The 19056-nt window shown below is 53.1% G+C and overlaps 3 protein-coding genes across 29 annotated transcripts in view; 2 read left to right on the top strand and 1 right to left on the bottom strand.

The window, feature by feature from the left end:
- Positions 1-7842, top strand: part of TMBIM7P (protein lifeguard 1) — a 24887-nt gene extending 17045 nt beyond the window's left edge. The window contains exons 8-10 of the mRNA XM_051853345.3: positions 3493-3582; positions 5403-5450; positions 7378-7842. Coding sequence (XP_051709305.1) covers positions 3493-3582; positions 5403-5450; positions 7378-7530 — 291 coding nt within the window. The 3' untranslated portion in view covers positions 7531-7842. The remainder of the gene's footprint in view (positions 1-3492; positions 3583-5402; positions 5451-7377) is intronic.
- The window catches only part of LOC103349477 (peroxisomal ATPase PEX1), a 26422-nt gene extending 11926 nt beyond the window's left edge, over positions 1-14496 (bottom strand). For 12 of the 25 annotated variants that reach the window (XR_016223151.1, XR_016223145.1, XR_016223155.1 and 9 more), the window contains exons 1-4: positions 14056-14288; positions 13540-13683; positions 9321-9451; positions 151-295 (exon numbers count right to left, since the gene is read on the bottom strand). Coding sequence is in view for 2 of the 25 variants with exons in the window: in XM_089316175.1 (XP_089172301.1) it covers positions 9398-9451; positions 13540-13683; positions 14056-14184 (327 nt within the window). In the remaining 23 variants the exon portion in view is untranslated. Of the gene's footprint in view, positions 1-149; positions 296-9320; positions 9452-13539; positions 13684-14055; positions 14319-14358 lie in introns of those variants that run through there. The other 13 variants (XR_016223162.1, XR_016223159.1, XR_016223165.1 and 10 more) reach the window with 5 other exon arrangements.
- On the top strand, positions 14399-19056 carry RBM48 (RNA binding motif protein 48). Of its 3 annotated transcripts, XM_051853342.3 has the most exons (5): positions 14515-14656; positions 15142-15332; positions 15864-16009; positions 16471-16982; positions 17889-19056. In XM_051853342.3, exons 1-5 carry the CDS (start codon positions 14546-14548, stop codon positions 17973-17975), a joined length of 1047 nt encoding a protein of 348 aa, XP_051709302.3. In that variant the 5' UTR covers positions 14515-14545; the 3' UTR covers positions 17976-19056. The 3 variants fall into 3 exon arrangements, with proteins under 3 accessions (XP_089172296.1, XP_089172297.1, XP_051709302.3); XM_089316170.1 differs by lacking the exon at positions 15142-15332 and having other exon boundaries at positions 14399-14656; XM_089316171.1 differs by lacking the exon at positions 16471-16982 and having other exon boundaries at positions 14483-14656.

Below are 19056 nucleotides of genomic sequence, written 5' to 3'. Positions count from 1 at the left end.
TGCCTGTCAAAAAAAAAAAAAAAAAAAAAAAAAAAAAAAAAAGTAAGAAGCTGCATGGCTCATGAGGCTCAGAGAGAGGACTCCCCAGAGAACAGTGCAGCACTTGGGATCATTCCTTTTAAGTTGGAAATCAGACTGTGTCTCGCCTACCTGAGATTTTCAGCAGTCCTTGCTGGTCGTGTCCCTGGGCTGGTCTCAGTGAGTTGAATAACTGACCCAGAAGAGAGTGTGTTTTCCCAAATTGTTTGAAACACATCACAGGGAAGATCTACACAAGCAGAACTGTAATCTTTTCCTGGTGGAAAGAAGAAATAAAAAGCAGTGTCAGCGAGGCAGAGGGTCTACTAGATATTTAGTCAGACTGTATCCAGAGTCGGAGATCTAACGTTAATCCATGGTAAGATCAGCATGTGCCACCTCCGAGCTGTTCATCCATAAAAACCAGCCTCTGTAAAACAGATATGCCACCCAGCAATGCAGGGGTGAGCCGGTGCCGAGTGCACGGATTCGTGTAGCCATTTACCATCTTCCAGGGGAGGGCGTCTGGTTCCGTGGTTAAGTCCCCGTGAGACTCCCACAGGCCAGATCAGAGTGCCTCAGTTCCAGGCCCAACTCCTCTGCTTCTGCCCCAGCTTCCTGCTGATGATACCCTGTGAGGCAGCACGTGACGAATCAAGTACCTGGGCCCCTGCCACTCATGTGGGAGACCCGAACCGAGTTCCAAGTTCCAAGTTCCAGGCTTCAGACCGGCTCAGCTCTGCCTGTTGTGGGCATTCGGGGAGTGAACCAGCAGACAGGAAATCTCTCTTACCCATCTCTCTCTCTCTCTCTGCCTTTCAAATTAAGAGAAGGCAAGTGAAAATCTTCTATAATGTGAGCATATTTTCAATAGCCCGTTGGAATTTAAGTCGCAGGTGACCTAGAATCTGAGTTTGAGGTGCTGTGGGGAGAGGAACGTGATACTGGAAAATATTTTAAAGATGGTTTTGGATGACTTTGAAGGGCAGCTGAACTGATGTTCAATTAGACAACATTGTTTCCTATTGAAGTTTTGTAGTGGGGCTTGCAAAAGTCACTTTCAACCAAGGGCCGCAGAAGAAACAGCACACAACCAGCCTGAGTTTCCTTGTGAACCCCAACTTAGCAAGGGGAAATGTCCATTTGCTTTAAATTTAATTGGATCCCATGGTTGAAATTGAAACTGTTTCTTCAGACTGAGTAGTTTTTTTTAATTTACCTATTTATTTATGTATTTAAAAGTCAACAGTTCTAGAGAAAGAGACTGATCTTCCACCCACTAGTTCACTCCCCACGTGGCCTCAATGGCCAGGGCTGGGCCAAGGCCACAGCCAGGAGGCAGGAGCCAGGATCTTCTTCCAGGTCTCCCATGTGGGTGCAGGAACCCAAACACTTGGGTTGTCCTCCACTAACTTTCCAGGCACATTAGCAGGGAGCTGGATCGGAAGTGGAGCAGCCAGTTTGGGAAGTGGCGCCCACACGGGATGCTGGCGTACGAGGCTGCAGCTTTAAGAGCTAAGCCACAACGCCCGCCCCGAAGGGTAGTCTTGCGTGGCTCTAATGTGCTCAGTCCCTCAGTCTCGTTTCTCCCTGCTTTTCTGTCAACAGTGGGGTCTGGGAATAAAAGTGCTGCTTGTGGGAGCCCAAGGCACCTGCCAAGGAGGGGGATAGAGGGCAGAGAAGCTGTGACCCATTTCTGTCCCCAAATGACAGTCGCCTGGGTCCCCAAGTTACTGCCTGCTCTGGGCTCCGAAGGCCAAAGTTCTTGGTGAACCTGATCAGAGCACACAGAGCCCCCATCTGAATCAGCCTCCTCACTGTCACATCTTTTATCTGCCAGTGAGGAGCAAGCTTAAGATGTCCCTGACACAGGCCAGATTTACTGCGCTCCAGACCTGCGTTGTCCAGGAGGACTATAACATGAACCAGGGACCCAAGTACTTGAGCTACCTCCCAGGATGTGTAATAGCAGGAAGCGGACGTGGAAGCCTAGCAGGCCTTCAACCCATGCACTCAGGTATGGGATCGAGGGGTTAGCGGCATCTTAACCTCTGTCATGCCCCACCCACATTTTGAAAAATATGATTATGATTATATAATACATACAAATTTATATTCTACTTCTTCAATCTACCTTTTCAATTTTTTTAAAGATTTATTCATTTATTTGAAAGTCAGAGTTACAGAAAGGGGGAGGGGGGGAAGGAAGGGGAGGGAGAGGAACCTTCTATCTACTGATTGACTCCCCAAATGGCCACTACAGCAAGAGCTGGGCCAGTCCAAAGCCAGGAGCCAGGGATTCCTCTAGGTCTCCTTCATGGGTACAGGGGCCCAAGCACTTAGGCCATCCTCCCCTGCTTTCCCAGGCACATTAGCAGGGAACTGGATCAGAAGTGGAGCAGCTGGGATGCAAACTGGCGCCCACAGGGATGCTGGTGCCATTTTCCTACTCCACCACAGGGAAGGCTCTTAGGGGGAAATTTCTTATAAATATGAAACACAAAATAGCATTAAGCTCCCATGAACCTATTACCCAGCTTCAAAAATTGTCAACTTGTCTCCTGTCAATCCATTTATACATCTACCTTCTCTCTCTTGTAGCAAATCACAGTCCCTGTGATTTTAAAAGATTTATTTTATTTATTTGAAGGACAAAGTTATAGAGGGAGGGAGGGGGAAGAGAGAGAGGGAGAAGGGGAGAGGGAGAGTCCGTCTTCCATCCTGTGGTTCACTCCTCACGTGGGCACAATGGTTGGAGCTAGGTCAGTCTGAAGCCAGGAGCCTGGAGCTTCTTCCAGGTCTCCCACACGGGTGCAGGGGCCCAAGGACTTGGGGCCTCTTCCACTGTTTCCCAGGCCACAGCAGAGAGCTGGATCGGAAGTGGAGCAGCTGGGACTCAAACCTGCACCCATATGGGATTACTGCACTGTAGGTGGCAGCTTTACCCGCTGCACCACAGCACCAGCCCCTGTAACTATTTTTTAAGATTTACAGAATTACAGAGAGGCAAAGGCAAAGCAAGAGACAGAGAAAGGTCTTCCATCTGCTGGTTTACTCCCCAAATGGCCACAACAGTGCAGCTGTGCTGATTAGGAGCCAGGAGCTTCTTCCAGGTCTCCCACATGGGTGCAGGGGCCCAAGCACTTGGGCCATCTTCTTCTGCTTTCCCAGGCCATAGCAGAGAGCTGGATGGGAGGTGGAGCAGCCAAGACTAGAACCAGTGCCCATATGGGATGCCTGTGCTTTAGGCCAGGGCTTTAGCCCACTGTTCCACAGCGCCGGTCCCTCACTGTAACATTTTTATGGAGAAATCTTCACTTGGTATGGCTAATGGTTTTCCAAAGTTATCTCAGCCAAACATGAATTATTAGAAATGGGCAGCTTCTGTCCACGCAGGTACGAGAGCAGCTCCAGGTATACTGAAATTCCTTGTAGAAGATAACCCCGTGTTTTGTGTGCTGTTTGTTTTCTCAGTGGGATTTCACTCTGCTCAACGGGGTGCTGTTTGTTTTCCTCTTTGTACTGATGGCCTACGGGATCATCTTAATCTTCGTCCGATCGTATGTAAGTGGGATCTCATTTGCAAACCTCAGAATTGCTGGAACACGTAGTGAGGTGCCACCGTGTCAGTTAGGGTCCTACGAGACACAGACAAGTGGCAGGACAGCACATGCAAGGATTTTGAGAGAAAAGAAGGGGGCCGAGGAAGGCTGGAGAGCTGTCAGGCCATGTTGGCACCCCTGACCCCAAGTGAAGAGGAAGGAAGGGTGCAGGCCTGTGTGTCCTTGGGGAGGCTGAGCAAGGCCATCAGGTGTCCTTGAACTGAAGCTGGCCATTGCAGTCTTCCCAGAAGAGCCCCGCCACTCCCAGCCAGAGGTTGAGTGGTAGCTACCATGGCCTAACCTAACCAAACCAGTGGCTCCCAGGGCAACCAGCCACGGTCAGTTCTCTCCCTTGGAGACTGCAGGTCTGTGGGCCCTTCCTGGTGGAAGGGGTTGCAGGGAGGAGCCGTGGGTGGGGGATCCTGTGCGGGGTGAGCACAGCTGTTATTTCCCGAGAGGGCCTGGAGGTGAATCTGCCCACAGGGAGGGTCACACTCCTGCCATGCGGGCGGCTGCAGCTCGTCTGGAAGAAGGGGTGGCTGAGACAGGCCTGTCCGGGCACTTCTGGCAGCAGCCTTCTGGCTTTGCAGTTCCGGCTCTTTCCTTCCATCCACTGAGTGCTTGGTAGATACTGGACACTCGCCCATGCCCATGTGTTTTCACGCAGGCATCACACGAACCTCTGACAACTGTCTTGAAAAGGATGCATTTTTGCTACTTTATAGATAAGAAAATAATCTCAAAGAAGTTAAAAAACACACCCAAGTTTCTTCAGATGGTAAGGGGCAGCAGAGGCATTGAGACTATTTGTGTAGCCCTAGTGTCCATGCTGTGTCCACCACACTGCACTGTGCGTGGGCAGAATGAGCGGAGGAACGGACAGCAAGAGATACGATCTGGACCTGTGGTGTCCGTCTGTGGACACTGCAGGAGTCCAGGCCCACGGACCACTGGCTGGAGCCTCTGAGCCTTTGACTAAAGCCCCAAGGCCAGCGTGGTCCAAATACTGAACCAGAGTTCCCTTGGCAACACGTGGACTTGCTGCGTGATCTTCACACATAAGCAGCAGTACTGATTCTTTAGCTTCACAAATCACTTAGACTTAACGGCAAGGAGGTGGCACCCATATTTCAGAGGTTAACTCAAAGGCGTTGGGAAGATTCGCATTAAAAGGCAGCTCTCTGAGTCATTGTGGACGGTACCAGATATTGGTAGCAATAGCATGAGCATTTATTAGGTGGATTCCGTAGGTCCTTACAGCATCTCTGGGTGTGGTTTTCAGTTCCTGTTCTGAATTTCCTTTCCCAAACATCTCTAATCAATAACTTTGCACAGACATTTGAATGGAAGACTTTAATGGGGCCTTATTCTAAGTCTGCACACTTGTGTGACTCACAGCTCTGAATCCTCTAGACTGTAGTTTTCAGGCGTTTCCTTTGTTGGCGGGGTCCGGAAATAACTGTGTCTCCAGACTCTGCGGCTGGCTCCAGGTCAGCAGAGCACTCCTGCCTGCCCTCCCAGGACCACTTCCTCACCCTGAAGAGCTGATGCGTGTTCCCCTCAGATGTCGGGCACCACCTCTGCATCCTGTGCCCATAGGGGGCCTCACCTTTGGCCTGTGCATGCCAGCTCTGCCTGCATTTGCCTGGAATTGAGTAGATGCTGTTAAAGAACTGACTTTCTTAATATCGGTCCCTTTCTGACAGCAGTGACCCCGGTGAACCGTCTCGCTATTCCAAACCCCGATCTTAACGCTGTGTACGCTGTCTCCTTTCTCTGCAGTGGCTGCATCTGCTGTATGCTGGACTAGGAACTCTGATCTTCTCATTTGTAAGTCCATTTCCCCTTTTCTGAGAACGAGCCAGCAAGCACTCTCCCATCTGCAGGTTCACTCCATAAATGCCTGGGAGCTGGGAACTCAACCCAGGTTCTCCACATGGGTGGCAGGGACCCAACAACTTGAGTCACCACCTGCTGCCTCCCAAGGTGTGCATTAGCAGGAAGCTGGAATTGGAAGTGGAGCGGGAATTTGAACCCAGGCACTCCACCTGGGATGAAGACACCAGGTGCCCTCTCCCCGTCCCTGCCTCATGTTTGACCCCCTTCTCTGCCAGACACTACACTGTTCTTTCTTCCATTCTCCAAGGCTCAGGTAAATCTCATCTTCCTTAATTGGATTGTACACACATTGTGCTCGGTAACATCTGTAATGAATCTGAATGAGGCTACCCAAGATGTGCTCAATAACTTTTTTTTTTAATCAAATAACTTGGGTGGGGGGTGGGGGAGGGAGAGGGAGAGGGAGGAAGAGAGAGAAACACTCTTGCCCATAGTGACCAGCCTGAAGCTCGGAGCCATGAACTCAGCCTAGGTCTTCCACGTGAGTGGCAGGAACCCAGTTACTGGAGCCATCACTGCTCTTCCCTGAATAGGCATCAGCAGAAAGCTGGAGTCGGGAGCTGAATGTGGGTGTCAAACCCAGGCACTCCGACAGGGCAGCGGGCATCCCATACGCTAGGCCAACTGCCCCTCTCCAGTAGCTGTCCGCTGCTTCCTTCTCATTTCTACAAGGCCAGGTGGGAACCAGCAGCCCAGGAGAGCGGATGCCAGACTCACTGAGCTAGACAGTGTCCTAAAATGGATTAAAGAATCTTTAAAACACCAAGAATTCTCCCGAATGCCAGCGGATCTGGGGGACTGGCTCAGCTTCCCAGCACTGGACTCCGAGTGTCAGTGTGGACAGGAGGGGCCGAGCGTTAGTTTTCTTTTTCTGCCTCAAATGCTGCCTGGGGCCAGTCACTTGGCCACAAACCCCAGCATCAGAGAGGGTCCGCTGACTTATTTCCTCTTGGCATTTTAGGAACTCACAACTGTATCATAACTGTATTTCAGCCGGGCTGAAATGATTACTTGGGAGTTATTTAGTCTCAAAGCCCCTCTCCTCCTTTCATTTTGGATGTGGTGACACAATCACAAAGCCATCCCCAAACGACCACATCTGCTGTCACCTCAAGCCCCAAAAAGTCAGAATTATGATTCCATGTGGATCAAATGTCCAGGAGCCATCTTTATTTTCATTCTTTGCTCAGAAAGAACCTGGGTAAAAGGCCACAAACACAGGCATTTTGCAGTTTGTCTGTGGGTCCACCTGGTCCACCTGGACCTCATCCCTGACTCAAGGTCCAAATGTTGATGGGGCTGGAAAGCTCAAGGGTTTTGGTGTCCTAGGCCTCGGGAGGTTGAGCACTTGCTTTTACGGAGCACAGACTCAGGACATCATGAGCGACCGAGGCACTGATGAGTGACACAGTCACCAGCAGTTAAGCTTCTACGCGGAACACCCACATCCCGCATCAGGGTGTCTGGATGCTAGTCCTGGTCTACCTACTGATTCCAGCTTCCTGCTACTGCAGAACCTGAAAGGCAGCAGATGACGGCTCAAGCACTTGGGTCCCTGCTACTCAGATGGAAAATCCACACTGAGTACCCGACTCTGGGCTTTGGGCTGGCTCTGCCCCAGCTATCACAGGCATTTTGGAGAATAAGCCAAAGAATGGGAGACCCCCTGTGTCTATCTCTTTGTCTTTCAAATAAAATAAATACTTTAAGGAAAAAAAAAAAAGAATAGCACAGCCACAAAGTGGTTTTCTGTAATATTTTTCTTGGTACTCAAATAATTTTTCTCCAGCTCATTTGGGACACTTATTTGAGAGAGAGGTGCCATTTACGCAGCTAACTGTTCCTCCTTTTCTTCAAGTACTTGGTGATGGATGTGCAGCTGATGGTGGGGGGGCGCCATATTCATTCCGACCTGGACCCCGAAGAGTATGTGTTCGCTGCCCTGAACATCTACCTGGACATCATCAACCTTTTCCTCTTCATTCTGCAACTGATTGGTCTGGGCCGGTAGTCATGAGGCCAAGGCTGCTTGTGCTGAGAAGAGGGAAGGAGGGGGCACCTGTGAGGTCCTGCCAGGCTCAGACATGCAGAGGCGACCACTCATGAGCCCTTCAGTTTTAAAAAAATTTAAGAATTCTTATTTTTCTGTCAAAGACACCAAGTGTTCAGTAGATGGTAGCTATAACTGTTGTATTTTTAATTCCGTTGTCACATAGCAAGACTTTCTGATGTCTCCAATTTCCAGGATGTACACCGTAATCATATTCTCATAAACATTTGTAAGATGCTCATTAGTTTGTTAAAGTTTTCTAGGCACTAGTGGAAACTGTAAACGTGAATAAAGTGGGTTAAAAAACCTACACTCACTTTGGCTTCTGATTCGGATGTAACATGGGAATATTTTAGCAATTATTAAGAGTAAGATAAACCAAGGAATTCTGCCTCTCCCTGGATTCGAGTCAGATGAGAGGGAATACTGGTATCTCCCCGCCAGGCTTCGAGGGGATGAAGCAAGTTAATGGACACGAAGGGCTCGGTGGAGTGTCAGCCGCTACTGTCACCGTCTCTCCTGCACTTGTGGGCGTGGCTCAGAGACCACCTCCTCTGACTATTGGGGACCACTGGCTTCCTTTGAAGCCCGCTACTACTTTATTTTTTTTAAAATGAACTTATGTTTTTCTAAAAATCATTAATTTATTTATTTGAAAGGCAGAGTTACAGAGAGAGGGAGACAGAGAGAACCACCTGCTGGTTCAATCCCCAAATGTCTGCAATGGCTGGAGCTGAGCCAGTCCGAGGCCAGGAGCCAGGAGCTTCCTCCAGGTCTCCCACACCGGTGCAGGAGCCCAAGCACTTGGGCCATCTTCTACTGCTTTCCTAGGCCATAGCAGAGAGCTGGATCGGAAGGGGATCAGCTGGAACTCGAACTGGCACCCCTGCGGGATGCCAGCACCGCAGGCAGCGGCTTTACCTGCTGACCACAGCGCCAGCCCCAGCCTACCCTTACTTCCCCGGCCCACCCTCAAAAAATCCTGTTACTTAAGAAATACAAACTTCATACATTTCCTAAATACAACTTTAGGAATATAGTGATTCTCCCCACCATACCTGCCCTCCCACCCACTCTCCCACCCCGCCCCTCCTCCCTCTCCCATTCCTAGTTCCATTCTCCACTAAGATCATTTTGAATGAACTTTTGCTAAGTAAAGAGTACAACAATTTGCACAAAAAAAGGGCTGTTCAAAGTCATTGCATCTTGAAGTTAATTTCACTTTATTTTTTTTAGAAACTTAATTAACTTTAAAGAAGCACCCAAGAATGATACATCTTTTGCGAGCACTTAGACATAATTATAACACAACTCTTCGAGGACAGAGGTTCTGCATTGGAAGTTATTGCACAGTGACTCCTGTTGTTAATTTAACAGTTAACACTCTTATGTACTTGACATGAGCTGCCTAGGCTATGGAAGCCTTTTGAACCCACAGACTCCATCAGTATTTAAACAAGGCTATAAGCAAAGTGGAAGTTCTCTCCTCCCTTCAGAGAAAAATACCTCCTTCTTTGATGACCACTTCTTTCCACTGCCTACCCTTACATTCATGGTGAATGTACAATTTAGCAAAATATACCAACCATTAAGTTATTCAGCAAGGAATGTAGAATGTAATCTCCTAAATCCTATCTGAAACCCAACAAGATGTTTATGCTTTTACTATTTCTGCTTTGGACTGACAATCCAACTAAACTGAGATTCCGACTACAAAGCCTGCAAAAAACCCTCTTTATTTAACCTCTTACCTTGGCACACTGCATGTGATTGCAGCCTTCGTTCTTCTGTATTGGAGACTTACAGTTAGCACAGGGCTTGGAGTTGGTTAATAGCCAGAGACAATTGGCAGCATCCTCATAAGCTTCACTAACTCCAACCACTTTGGGTATGAAGCACAAAGACAAACACAAACGACTCAGAGTACAACTTCAGTGGAAAAAACAACCCCACCTTTTCTTTGTAGGGCATCTCTCCATTTTAACCAATATTTATTTTCCAACTGGGATCTGTGGCAAAGTCATTAAACAGCTTCATTGTTAATAGCATAACTACAAGATAAGGAGCCCTACTCCAAAGCCCTGTTCATGAAATCTGGTATGAAGGAGATTCCTCCATGACCTTGTGTCCAAGTAAACGGGAGAAGCACAAACCAAAGGGAGCAATAGTTACTCTCCTTTCTGCAGCACCAACATTATTTTTAGCTCAGAGGCCCGAACGTATTCTTATGTCTCTTCCTGTTCATTGTCATAATAAAGCACAGAGCCAAACAACAAAGCAGCTGTGTGGGGGCAGGTGCTGTGGCCCCATGAGCCCTCTGCTTTAGACTCTGCATTTTATCAACATGAACACATAACCCATCTTCATTAAAAAGTTTAAAAAGTATTGTGGTAAGTCTCATTCTTGCAGTTACTTTTATTCTTGAATCCCCAGGTAACAACTAGGGCAAACCAATGTATGTTTATTAAAATTTGGTAAATTTTGACTTAAGTAATTAAAAATATCAACTTATCAAAAAATAATTATTTCAGTTAGTTAGTAACCAAATAACACAATCTAGAAGTGACGTCAACCATTACTACCACCATCAATATCATCATTATTAATATTTGTGAATGTTTATTTGCAAGGCAGAGTTACAGACAGAAGAGACAGAGATCTTAAACCCACTAGTTCACTCCCAAATCTCTGCAATGACCAGGCTGGGGTCAGGTATAAGCCAGGAGCTTCTAATGGCTCTCCCACATGGGTGCAGGAGCCCAGGGACTTGGGTCGTCCTCCACTGTTTCCCCAGGTGCATTAGGAGGAAGCTGGATGGGAAGTGGAGCAGCCTGGTCTCGAACGGGTGCCCATATGAAATGCTGGTGCAGCAGGTAACCCGCCATACCACAGGGCTGGCCTCCATCATCATTTTAAATAAAGATCTGATTGCAAAGAGTTAAATTTGTTAAAAAGACCCAACACCAGACTCGGGTAGTCTTATCACCTAAGAGGTACTACGTCACTCTATTAACAATGTGCCAATCCTGCTCATCCCTCATTAAGATGGCTATTACCAAAAAAGCCGGGGGGCTGGTGCTGTGGTACAGCAGGTTAAAGCCCTGGCTTGTAGTGCTGGCATCCCATATGGGCGCCGGTTCTAGTCCTGGCTGCTCCTCTTCTGATCCAGCTCTCTGCTATGGCCTGGGACAGCAGTAGAAGATGGCCCAAGTCCTTGGGCCCCTGCACCCACGTGGGAGACCTGGAAGAAGCTCCTGGCTCCTGGCTTCAGATCAGTGCAGCTCCGGCCTCTGCGGCCATCAGGGGAGTGAACCAGCAGATGGAAGACCTCTCTCTATCTCTACCAGTTTCTGTAACTCTGTCTTTCAAATAAAATAAATCTTAAAAAAAAAAAAAAAAAAAAAAAAAAAAGCCAGGAAACAACAAGAGCTGTTATTTGCAGAAACTGGAACCCTCATACACTGCTGAAAGGTAAAAGCATTCAAAAGCAAATGCTGACGTAGCTGTCATCAAAAACAGCCTGGTGGTTCCTTATGGGGTTCACCACGTTATTATTCAGCATTTCCACTCTTAGGCACATACTTCAAGGAGCTGGAAGCAAGGATTCGGAACTGTACATCAGTACTCAGAGCAGCACGATTCGCAACAGCCCAAAAGGTGGAAACAACTTGAGTGTCTGGCAACAGATCGATCCGTAAACAAACCATGCTGTGGGGCCGGCACTGTGGTATAGCGGGAAAAGCCGCCACCTGCAGCACCAGCATCCCATATAGGCGCCAGTTCAAGTCCTGGCCTCTCCACTTCTCATCTAGCTTCCGGCTAATCATCTGGGAAAACAGCAGGAGATGGCACAAGTACTTGGGTCCCTGCACCCACATGGGAGACCTAAAGAAGCTTCTGGCTTCAGAGTAGTCCAGCTCTGGCTGTTGCAGCCACATGGGGAAAGAACCAGCCGATGAAAAATCTCTGTCTCTCCCTCTCTCTAACTCTGCTTTTCAAATAAATAAATCTTTAAAAAGAATTGTGGTGTATATATACAATGCAATATTAGACATAAAAAGCAACAATTTTTTGATACCTGCTAAAAAATAGATGAAACTTGATTTTGTTAAGTGAAATAAGAAACAAAAAGACAAGCGTTGTCCTATGTTAAATATCTAGAAGAGGCTAATTCATAGGGACAGAAAACAGAATGGTGGTCATCAGCAGCCGGGGGAGAGCGAGCAGGGAGTTACCACACAATGGTTATACAGTCTCCGGGGTCAGGGAGAACTCGTGAACAGAGGGGTGACAGTTGCACTGTAAATGCAGGTGGTCCACACCACTGTAGGCTTAGATATCCTGAACTCGCCCGGTTTTCCTTTCCTTTCACTCCTGACTTACAGGGTCTAGTTCCAAGACACCCAAATTCTCAGTGACACGCCCGTGAAGCTCCAATTCTGCAGAGGCAAACACGAATATCCTAACTGAAACCCGCACCTGCCAAGGAGCTCCCTGACAGCACTTCCGCAAGAGTGCTCTGTAATGCCCTGGGGAGTTCTGCGTCGAAGAACTGCCAGATAATACCGGTGAGCAGCAAGACTGCCACGAAACACGCGACTCTTCAAAATGAAATTCCTGGGGCCAGCGCCCTGGCTCACTTGGTTAATCCTCCACTTCCGGAGCCGGAATCCCATATGGGCGCCGGGTTCTAGTCCCGGTTGCTCCTCTTCCAGGCCAGCTCTCTGCTGTGGCCCGGGAGGGCAGTGGAGGATGGCCCAAGTGCTTGGGCCCCTGCACCCGTGTGGGAGATCAGGAGGAAGCACCTGGCTCCTGGCTTCGGATTGGCACAGCTCTGGCCGTAGCGGACATTTGGGGGATGAACCAATGGAAGGAATACCTTTCTCTCTGTCTCTCTCTCTCATTGTCTGTAACTGTCAAATAAATAAAAAAACTTAAAAAAAAAACGAAATGAAATTCCTAAAGCTAAGCTGTTTCCACATGAGAAGAGTTTTACATCATTTCTTTATTTTTAAAGATTTTTTTTTCATTTATTAAAAAGGGAGAGTTAGAGAGCAAGCAAGAGACAGAGAGAATCTTCCTTCCCCTGGTTCACCCCCAATGGCCAGAACTGGGCAGAGGGAGCCAGGAGTTTCCTCCAAGTCTAACACGTGAGTGCAGGGGCCCACACACTTGGGCCATCCCCGATGCATTCCCAAGCACACTGGCAGGGAGTTGGATCAGAACCGGAGCAGCTGAGACTCCAACCAGAACCTATATGGGCTGCTGGCAACACAGGCATCAGTTTAACCCATGAAGCCACAACACCAGCTCCAATAAATAATCTACTTTGAAAAAGTGGAAAAATAACCTTCAGTTGTAGAATTGGTATGTGTAATCAACAGAATGGGAAGTTAGAAAACAAGGGTAGGGGCCGGCGCCATGGTGCACTAGGTTAATCTTCCGCCTGCGGCGTTGGCATCCTGTATGTGCGCCCGTTCTAGTTCTGGTTGCTCAACTTTCAGTCCAGCTCTCTGCTGTGGCCCGGGAAGGCAGTGGAGGATGGCCCTGCACCCGCATGGGAGACAAGGAGGAAGCACCTGGCTCCCGGCTTGGGATCAGCACAGTGCCAGCCATAGCGGCCATGGGGGGGTGGGGTGAACCAACGGAAGGAAGACCTTTCTCTCTCTGTGTGTCTATAACTATACCTGTCAAATAAAAAAATTAAAAAGAAAACAAGGGTAAAACCCAGTTGTTCATAAAGGAAAAGGAATTGAACAACACATAGAGACGTAAACAGTAACAGAGGTGACAGAATACAAAACTAAGGTAGCAGCATAGCAAACGACAAGAGAATTACTGTTACTTGACTATCAGTGTAACAGCATACGCGTTTGCTATCATCTAACTTCCATAAAAAAACAACACTGAGCGCTGTGGTCGCGGCTCTGGCGCCGTTCCCAGAATTCGCCGCAGCCCCCGCGTGCTCACCTGTCCGCCGTCGGCGAGTCCGAGTGTCCGCCCCACTTGCCGGCTGATCTCAGCCACACTCTCGCCTGGATCGCTGAACCGCCGGCCTTCCACCCAGCTCAGGAACACGGGCTGCCGGCCCCAGGCTACTTCCACGGCCTGGTTCTGTGCACGCGGGGACCGGGGAGAGAACGGTCTCAGCCCGGCTGCGGCCCACGCGGGGTCCTGCACGCGCGGCGCCGCGTCCGCGTCCGTCAGCGCCTCAACACCTGCGACCCTCCCCACCCGGGGCTGCGCGGACGCGGGCGGAACCAGGCCGCTAACCCTCGTCGGAGCACCGCCAGCGGCCTCAACCACTTCACAGCAGCCCGTGTGGACGTCGCTCTGGGTCCTGAGCGGAGAGGCCAGTGACCGGCCTGGGGCTGCTCCGGACGCGGCGGGCGGGTAAGGAACCCCCAGACCGCCCCAGGGACCCCCTCCGGGGCTGGACGCGGCCCGGCGACCGTGCGGGGCCCGGCGTCTGCGGTCGCGCGTTACCTGCAGCAGGTGCAGCTGGGCCACGAGGCGCCGCGGCAGGTGCAGGAAGCAGTCCCGAGCGTTGGTGAAGACCACAGTCACCGCCGCCCCGCCTGACCCCGACCCCGCCGGGCGACTGTCGCCCCACATCGTCCCGCAGCGCGGCTCGGCCCACTCCCACCACAGCCAGCGTGTGACCCCTGCCCCGGCAGGCCGAGGGCATCGAGCCCGAGAGCATCGATCGGCCGCGCCGCCGGCGGTCCCGCCCTCTCGCCCAGCTGCGCGTCCCGCCGCGCGCCCTGCGGGGGAGGGCCGGCTTCTCACCCGCTCTCCGCCGCACCGCTAGGGGGCGGCACTCGCTCCCCAAGTCCTCAATCGCAGGAAACGATGGCCGACGCCGTCGATGCTCCAGCCAATCCGGGCACGCCGTGACCCATCCCGCCCTCTTATTGGAGAAACGAGGGGCCGCCCGGCGGATGTTGTCTTCGTCGGGAGCCCCGGGCAGAGCGCGATGGCGTCGAGGGACGGGCAGCCCGGGAGCGTCTGGGAGCACCACGTCCCGAAGGCGGTGTGCGACACGCGGGCCAAGTATCGGGAGGGACGCCGGCCCCGCGCCGTCAAGGTGACGTGACGTCCGCGGGTGGCCGTCCTCGGTAGCTGTGTGTGGGGTCAGCGCCCCGCGAGGACGGAGTGGGCTCCGCTGCTGGCCGGTCCAGCGGCCGCCGGGGGCGCGTGAGGAGCCCTGGGCGGGACCCCGAGAGCGGGGGAGCCGAGAGGCGGCCTCGAAGGCCGGCACTGCGGCTGGGCGCGACGCGGGGCCGCTGCGGGGCTGTCCTCGGTGCTGAGCACGGGCGGGGCCCGGGGGTCGCGCTGGCTGCGTGGCCGTCGGGCGACTCCCGCCACGCCGACCTCGGGGCCCGCAGCCCGGCGGGGAGCCTGCTCTGGTGCGGGGCTGCGTCTTGGGCAGAGACTCGGGCGGGAGTTCTGCTGTTGCGTGGGTTTTGCGCTCCGCGTGAACGGAGTGTTGGTTCGCAGAGCCCCGTTTCAGGGCGCGCGGGTCCCTAAGCGCGTGTGTGACGGCACCGAGCTCTGCGCTGGCCTTTGCAGGTGTACACGATCAACCTGGAGTCCCGGTACTTGCTGGTCCAGGGCGTCCCTGCGCTGGGAGCCATGCGGGAGCTCGTCGAGCGCTTTGCTCTGTACGGCGCCATCGAGCAGTACAATGCTTTAGACGAGTACCCGGCGGAGGAGTTCACCGAGGTCTATCTCATTAAGTTCCTGCATCTGCACAGTGCCAGGTACCGTGCGAGCGGGCGGCGCCTGGTCTCTGCTTCCCTCCTGTCGGCCCGGGTCCGGGTCCGGGTCCGCCTCCTCACGCCTGCGTCGCCCCGGGACTGAGCGCGGGCACCTCGGACAGGCCGCGAACGGGAGTCAAGATGGGTTGACTTCTGTGCGGAGACACGGATCGTGTGTGCGGGGTCATCTGCGAGCTCGCAGACGGGAGCAGCTGGCGTGGGCCGCTGCCTCCCTAGCGGAGCCGCATTCCGGTCTCCTCCCGTCTCCGCTGCTCTGCTCCCGCCAGCATCCTGCCGCTGTGCGCCCTGGGAGGCGGCAGGCGCAGGTGCTCGGTCCCTGCCACCCCACCGCCACAGGAGGTCTGGATTCCTGGGAGAGGCGAGAGGAGGCCCCGGGGCCCCGCAGGCTCGGCGGGGTCAGCGGCGCGCACAGCACAGCCGGGCGTTCCCTGCGGGTCCCCGCGTGCGGTGCCAGCCGAGCTCTCGTGCCGGGTGCGTCTAGGTTGACCCCTGCCGGGACGTGTTTCTGTCCAGGACAGCCAAGAGGAAGATGGACGAGCAGAGCTTCTTCGGCGGATTGCTTCACGTGTGCTACGCTCCGGAATTTGAAACCGTGGAGGAAACCAGGAGGAAGTTAGCAGCGAGGAAGGCGTACGTGGGGAGGAGCACGAGGAGCAAAGGTAGGGAGCGGCCTCCCTCCCCTGCTGGGTGTGGGCGCTGGCAGCGGCCTCGGGTGCCCACGCCGCCCACGCCGCCCTGGGCCGCAGCTGCAGGGAGGAGGCCTGCGGCTCCTTTCCTGAGAGCCGGGCGCAGCAGCTTCTGCGTGGCGGCCCGGGCAGACTGAGACCGCGGAGGTTCTGGGAAAGCAGAGGGCGCAGTGGGAGCGCACGCGGCCCTGGGCCTAGGAGGCACCGCCCGGCTCCCACAGTAAACGGGCAGAAGCCGCACGAGTAACGGGGACCAGGCACCCGAGGGGTGGGCGAGGGCGCGGCCTGACGCGGGCTCCTTTTTAGCCTTTGTAACTCGGACCACGTGGACGCGCCCCGCCGAGCATCGCGGATCTGGGGCGGCATCGGTTCCCTGACCGAGGACCGCACTAGTGAACGCTTGTTTCACTGTCGCTTTGCCTGGGAACCCGAAGGCTGCGTCCCGACGAAGCCGCCGCCGCCCCTGCCCCAGCCCGGAGACGCGGACCCCTGCAGCCCGGACCTGCCCGCAGGCGGTGCTGTGTCCTGCGCGGCCGCCCTGGACCCCTCTGCCGGGCGTTCGCGGCCGCCTCTTCCCTGTTCCTGCCAACGGCCTCTGTGCTCCTTCGACGCGCACCATGCGGGGGCACCTGGCAAGCGCCTGGGCTGCGGGGCCGGCTTTGGAGCGGAGGGCCCCCGGCTCTGGGACTCTGCGCCGAGCCCACGGAGCGCTCCCGAGGCCGCCCCGTCTTCGGCAGCCGTGGACAGGTTCCTGCCTCGGAGCACGCAGCTGCAGGAGCGCCAGAGACGCAGGGAGGAGGACCGGAAACGGGCAGCCGGGCCCGAGCCCGACCCGAGCGGCCGCGCCGTGGTCATCGGGCCCCTGCTGCCGCAGGAGCCCGAGGTGGACCTGCAGGACGCCTCGCTGAATGCCACGGCCGCCCTCATTCGGAGGAGACTCAGAGAGGTGAGGGCGCTGGAAAGCCTGGGTGGACATGGCGGTTGTAGGGCCGCGAGGAGCCACGGGGGCGTCCTCCGTGGGAACCCCGCTGTTCTAAGGGTCAGGGGCTCGCTGTGCTGTCTACAGCCCTCTGCTGATTACCCGAGTCGCCTAACACTCATCTGCTGTGGTTGTTACTCTTGGTGGAACGTGAACCGGCGTTTTCCATTGCTGTACGTGTAAAGTCCCCGAGACGGAGCCCAGGCCTCCTGCTTAAGTGCCCAGGGAGCTGAGCAAGCCCGGGGGGGAGGAGAAAAGCGGCTGCACGTTTTGTCTCTGGAGTTCAAAGCTCCTGCAGGTTACCTCCGACTCAGAAGGCTGCTTTGGCCTTGATGTGTGGGAAGGCTGCAGGGGCGAAACTTTAGATCGGGCCGTGAGGTTTGCACGAACTGTCAGCCTCTTCTAAGCCTAGAGTGGGATTGTGCTGCTTAGCCATCTTCACGTAGTCCCTCTCCACTTCCTGGGCACACGTGAGAGAAAGGCACTGTTTGGAGTAGCTTTGGAAGGGGACCTTTCTGTGGGTGGGGTTGAACTCCTGAACGGAGGGTCACAGGCGGCCTCTTTCTTGAACCCCAGGGGTCACGGGTGATCTGACAGAGCTGTGGTAGCTACAGTGTGGCTGAGGGAGGCCTTTAGCTCAGTGAAGACTGTTAAAGAGCACACGTTCACTTCTGTCCTCAACATGGTTTTCTCCCGTCAATGGCAGAGACCTCTGCTCTGTGCTAGGTCTTCAGCTGTACTTTTCTTAGGCCAGTTGTTCTAACGGTGAGGGCAGGGATGGGACACTTGGCTGTCTCTGCCATGTCTTCTCGCAGCGTACTCTCTCCCACTGTGGAAGCTCAGCTTCAGTGTTCCTTTCTCCTTTGCAAACAGGTGACGTCATCCGTCCCAGAGCCCCCGGAGGACAGGCTGGGAGATGTGCGTGCGGGTCGTCCTCTAAAACAAAGAAGAAGAATATAAACCGGCAGCGCAGCAGTGCGTCCAGATAGAGTACTTGTATTTTATCCTTGACGAGATTTTGCTATTTTACAACTTGCCTTTTTGTAATTTCTTTCAAGATATTTGTCTAGTGTCATCCATCCTTACTGTCGCAGAAACACTGTAACGTTGCCTGTCCCATCCAGCATCTAGAAGTCCAGGGGTCTGAGTGCCAGGGCTTCAGAGTGAAGACAGGCCTGAGAAGTAAAGAGTTAATAAACTGGGAGCAGAGCTGGGATTGCAGACCCTCACGTGCTTTAGTTAACATCTAAAGAGGATTTACTTGATCTGTGGCTCTAAAAACATCAGTACTTGAAGAAGTTTTATAAAGATGTATTTATTGGAAAGCCAGAGTTTCAGAGAGAGGTAGACAGAGAAGGACTTGCACCTGCTGGTTGACACCCAAAAAGGCTGCAACAGCCATGGTTGGGCCAGGCTGAAACTAGGAGCCTGGAGCTCCATCTGGGTCTCCCACATGGGTGGCAGGAGCCCAAGTACTCTGGTCCTTCCTGGTGCTTTTGCCAGGCACGCTAGCAGGGTGCTGGATCAGAAGTAGAATAGTCTGGACTCGAACCCAGTACCCACATGGGACGTGTGCATTGCAGGTACTGGCTTAACCCACTGCCACACAACCAGCTCCACCTGCTAGACTCTACCCTCACTTCAGGCCTTTCCACGGGTGTTTTCTGTCAGGGGAGTGCGGATTCTGAAATCCACGTAGGTCTAGGCTGACCGCGGTGTCTTTACTGATGGAAATAACTTGAGGGGTAGGCGTTTGGTGCAGTGTTAGGGTGCCGCTTAGTTTGTCCTCTTCCATGTTGGGTGTCTGGGGTCCAACTGCAGCTCTGCTTCCTGGTCTCCCTTCCGGCCAGTGCGCCCCCGGGAGGCAGCGTGAGAGGACTCAGGTATCAGGTCCCTGCCTCCCAGCTGGGAAACTTGGATTGATCGGTGCTCCTGGCTTTGGCCTGGTTCTGCCCGGGCATTTGGAGAGTGAACCTGCAGGTGGAATACCTTTCTGTGTCTGCTTTTGAAATAAAGTGAGAGAAAAGTGTCTGCTTCAAAA

The sequence above is a fragment of the Oryctolagus cuniculus genome, chromosome 16 (genome assembly GCF_051225735.1).
Source record: "Oryctolagus cuniculus isolate XC-2025 breed Fujian yellow rabbit chromosome 16, ASM5122573v1, whole genome shotgun sequence".
NCBI classification, from domain to species: Eukaryota; Metazoa; Chordata; class Mammalia; order Lagomorpha; family Leporidae; genus Oryctolagus; species Oryctolagus cuniculus.
This window is presented reverse-complemented; position numbering and strand designations above follow the sequence as displayed.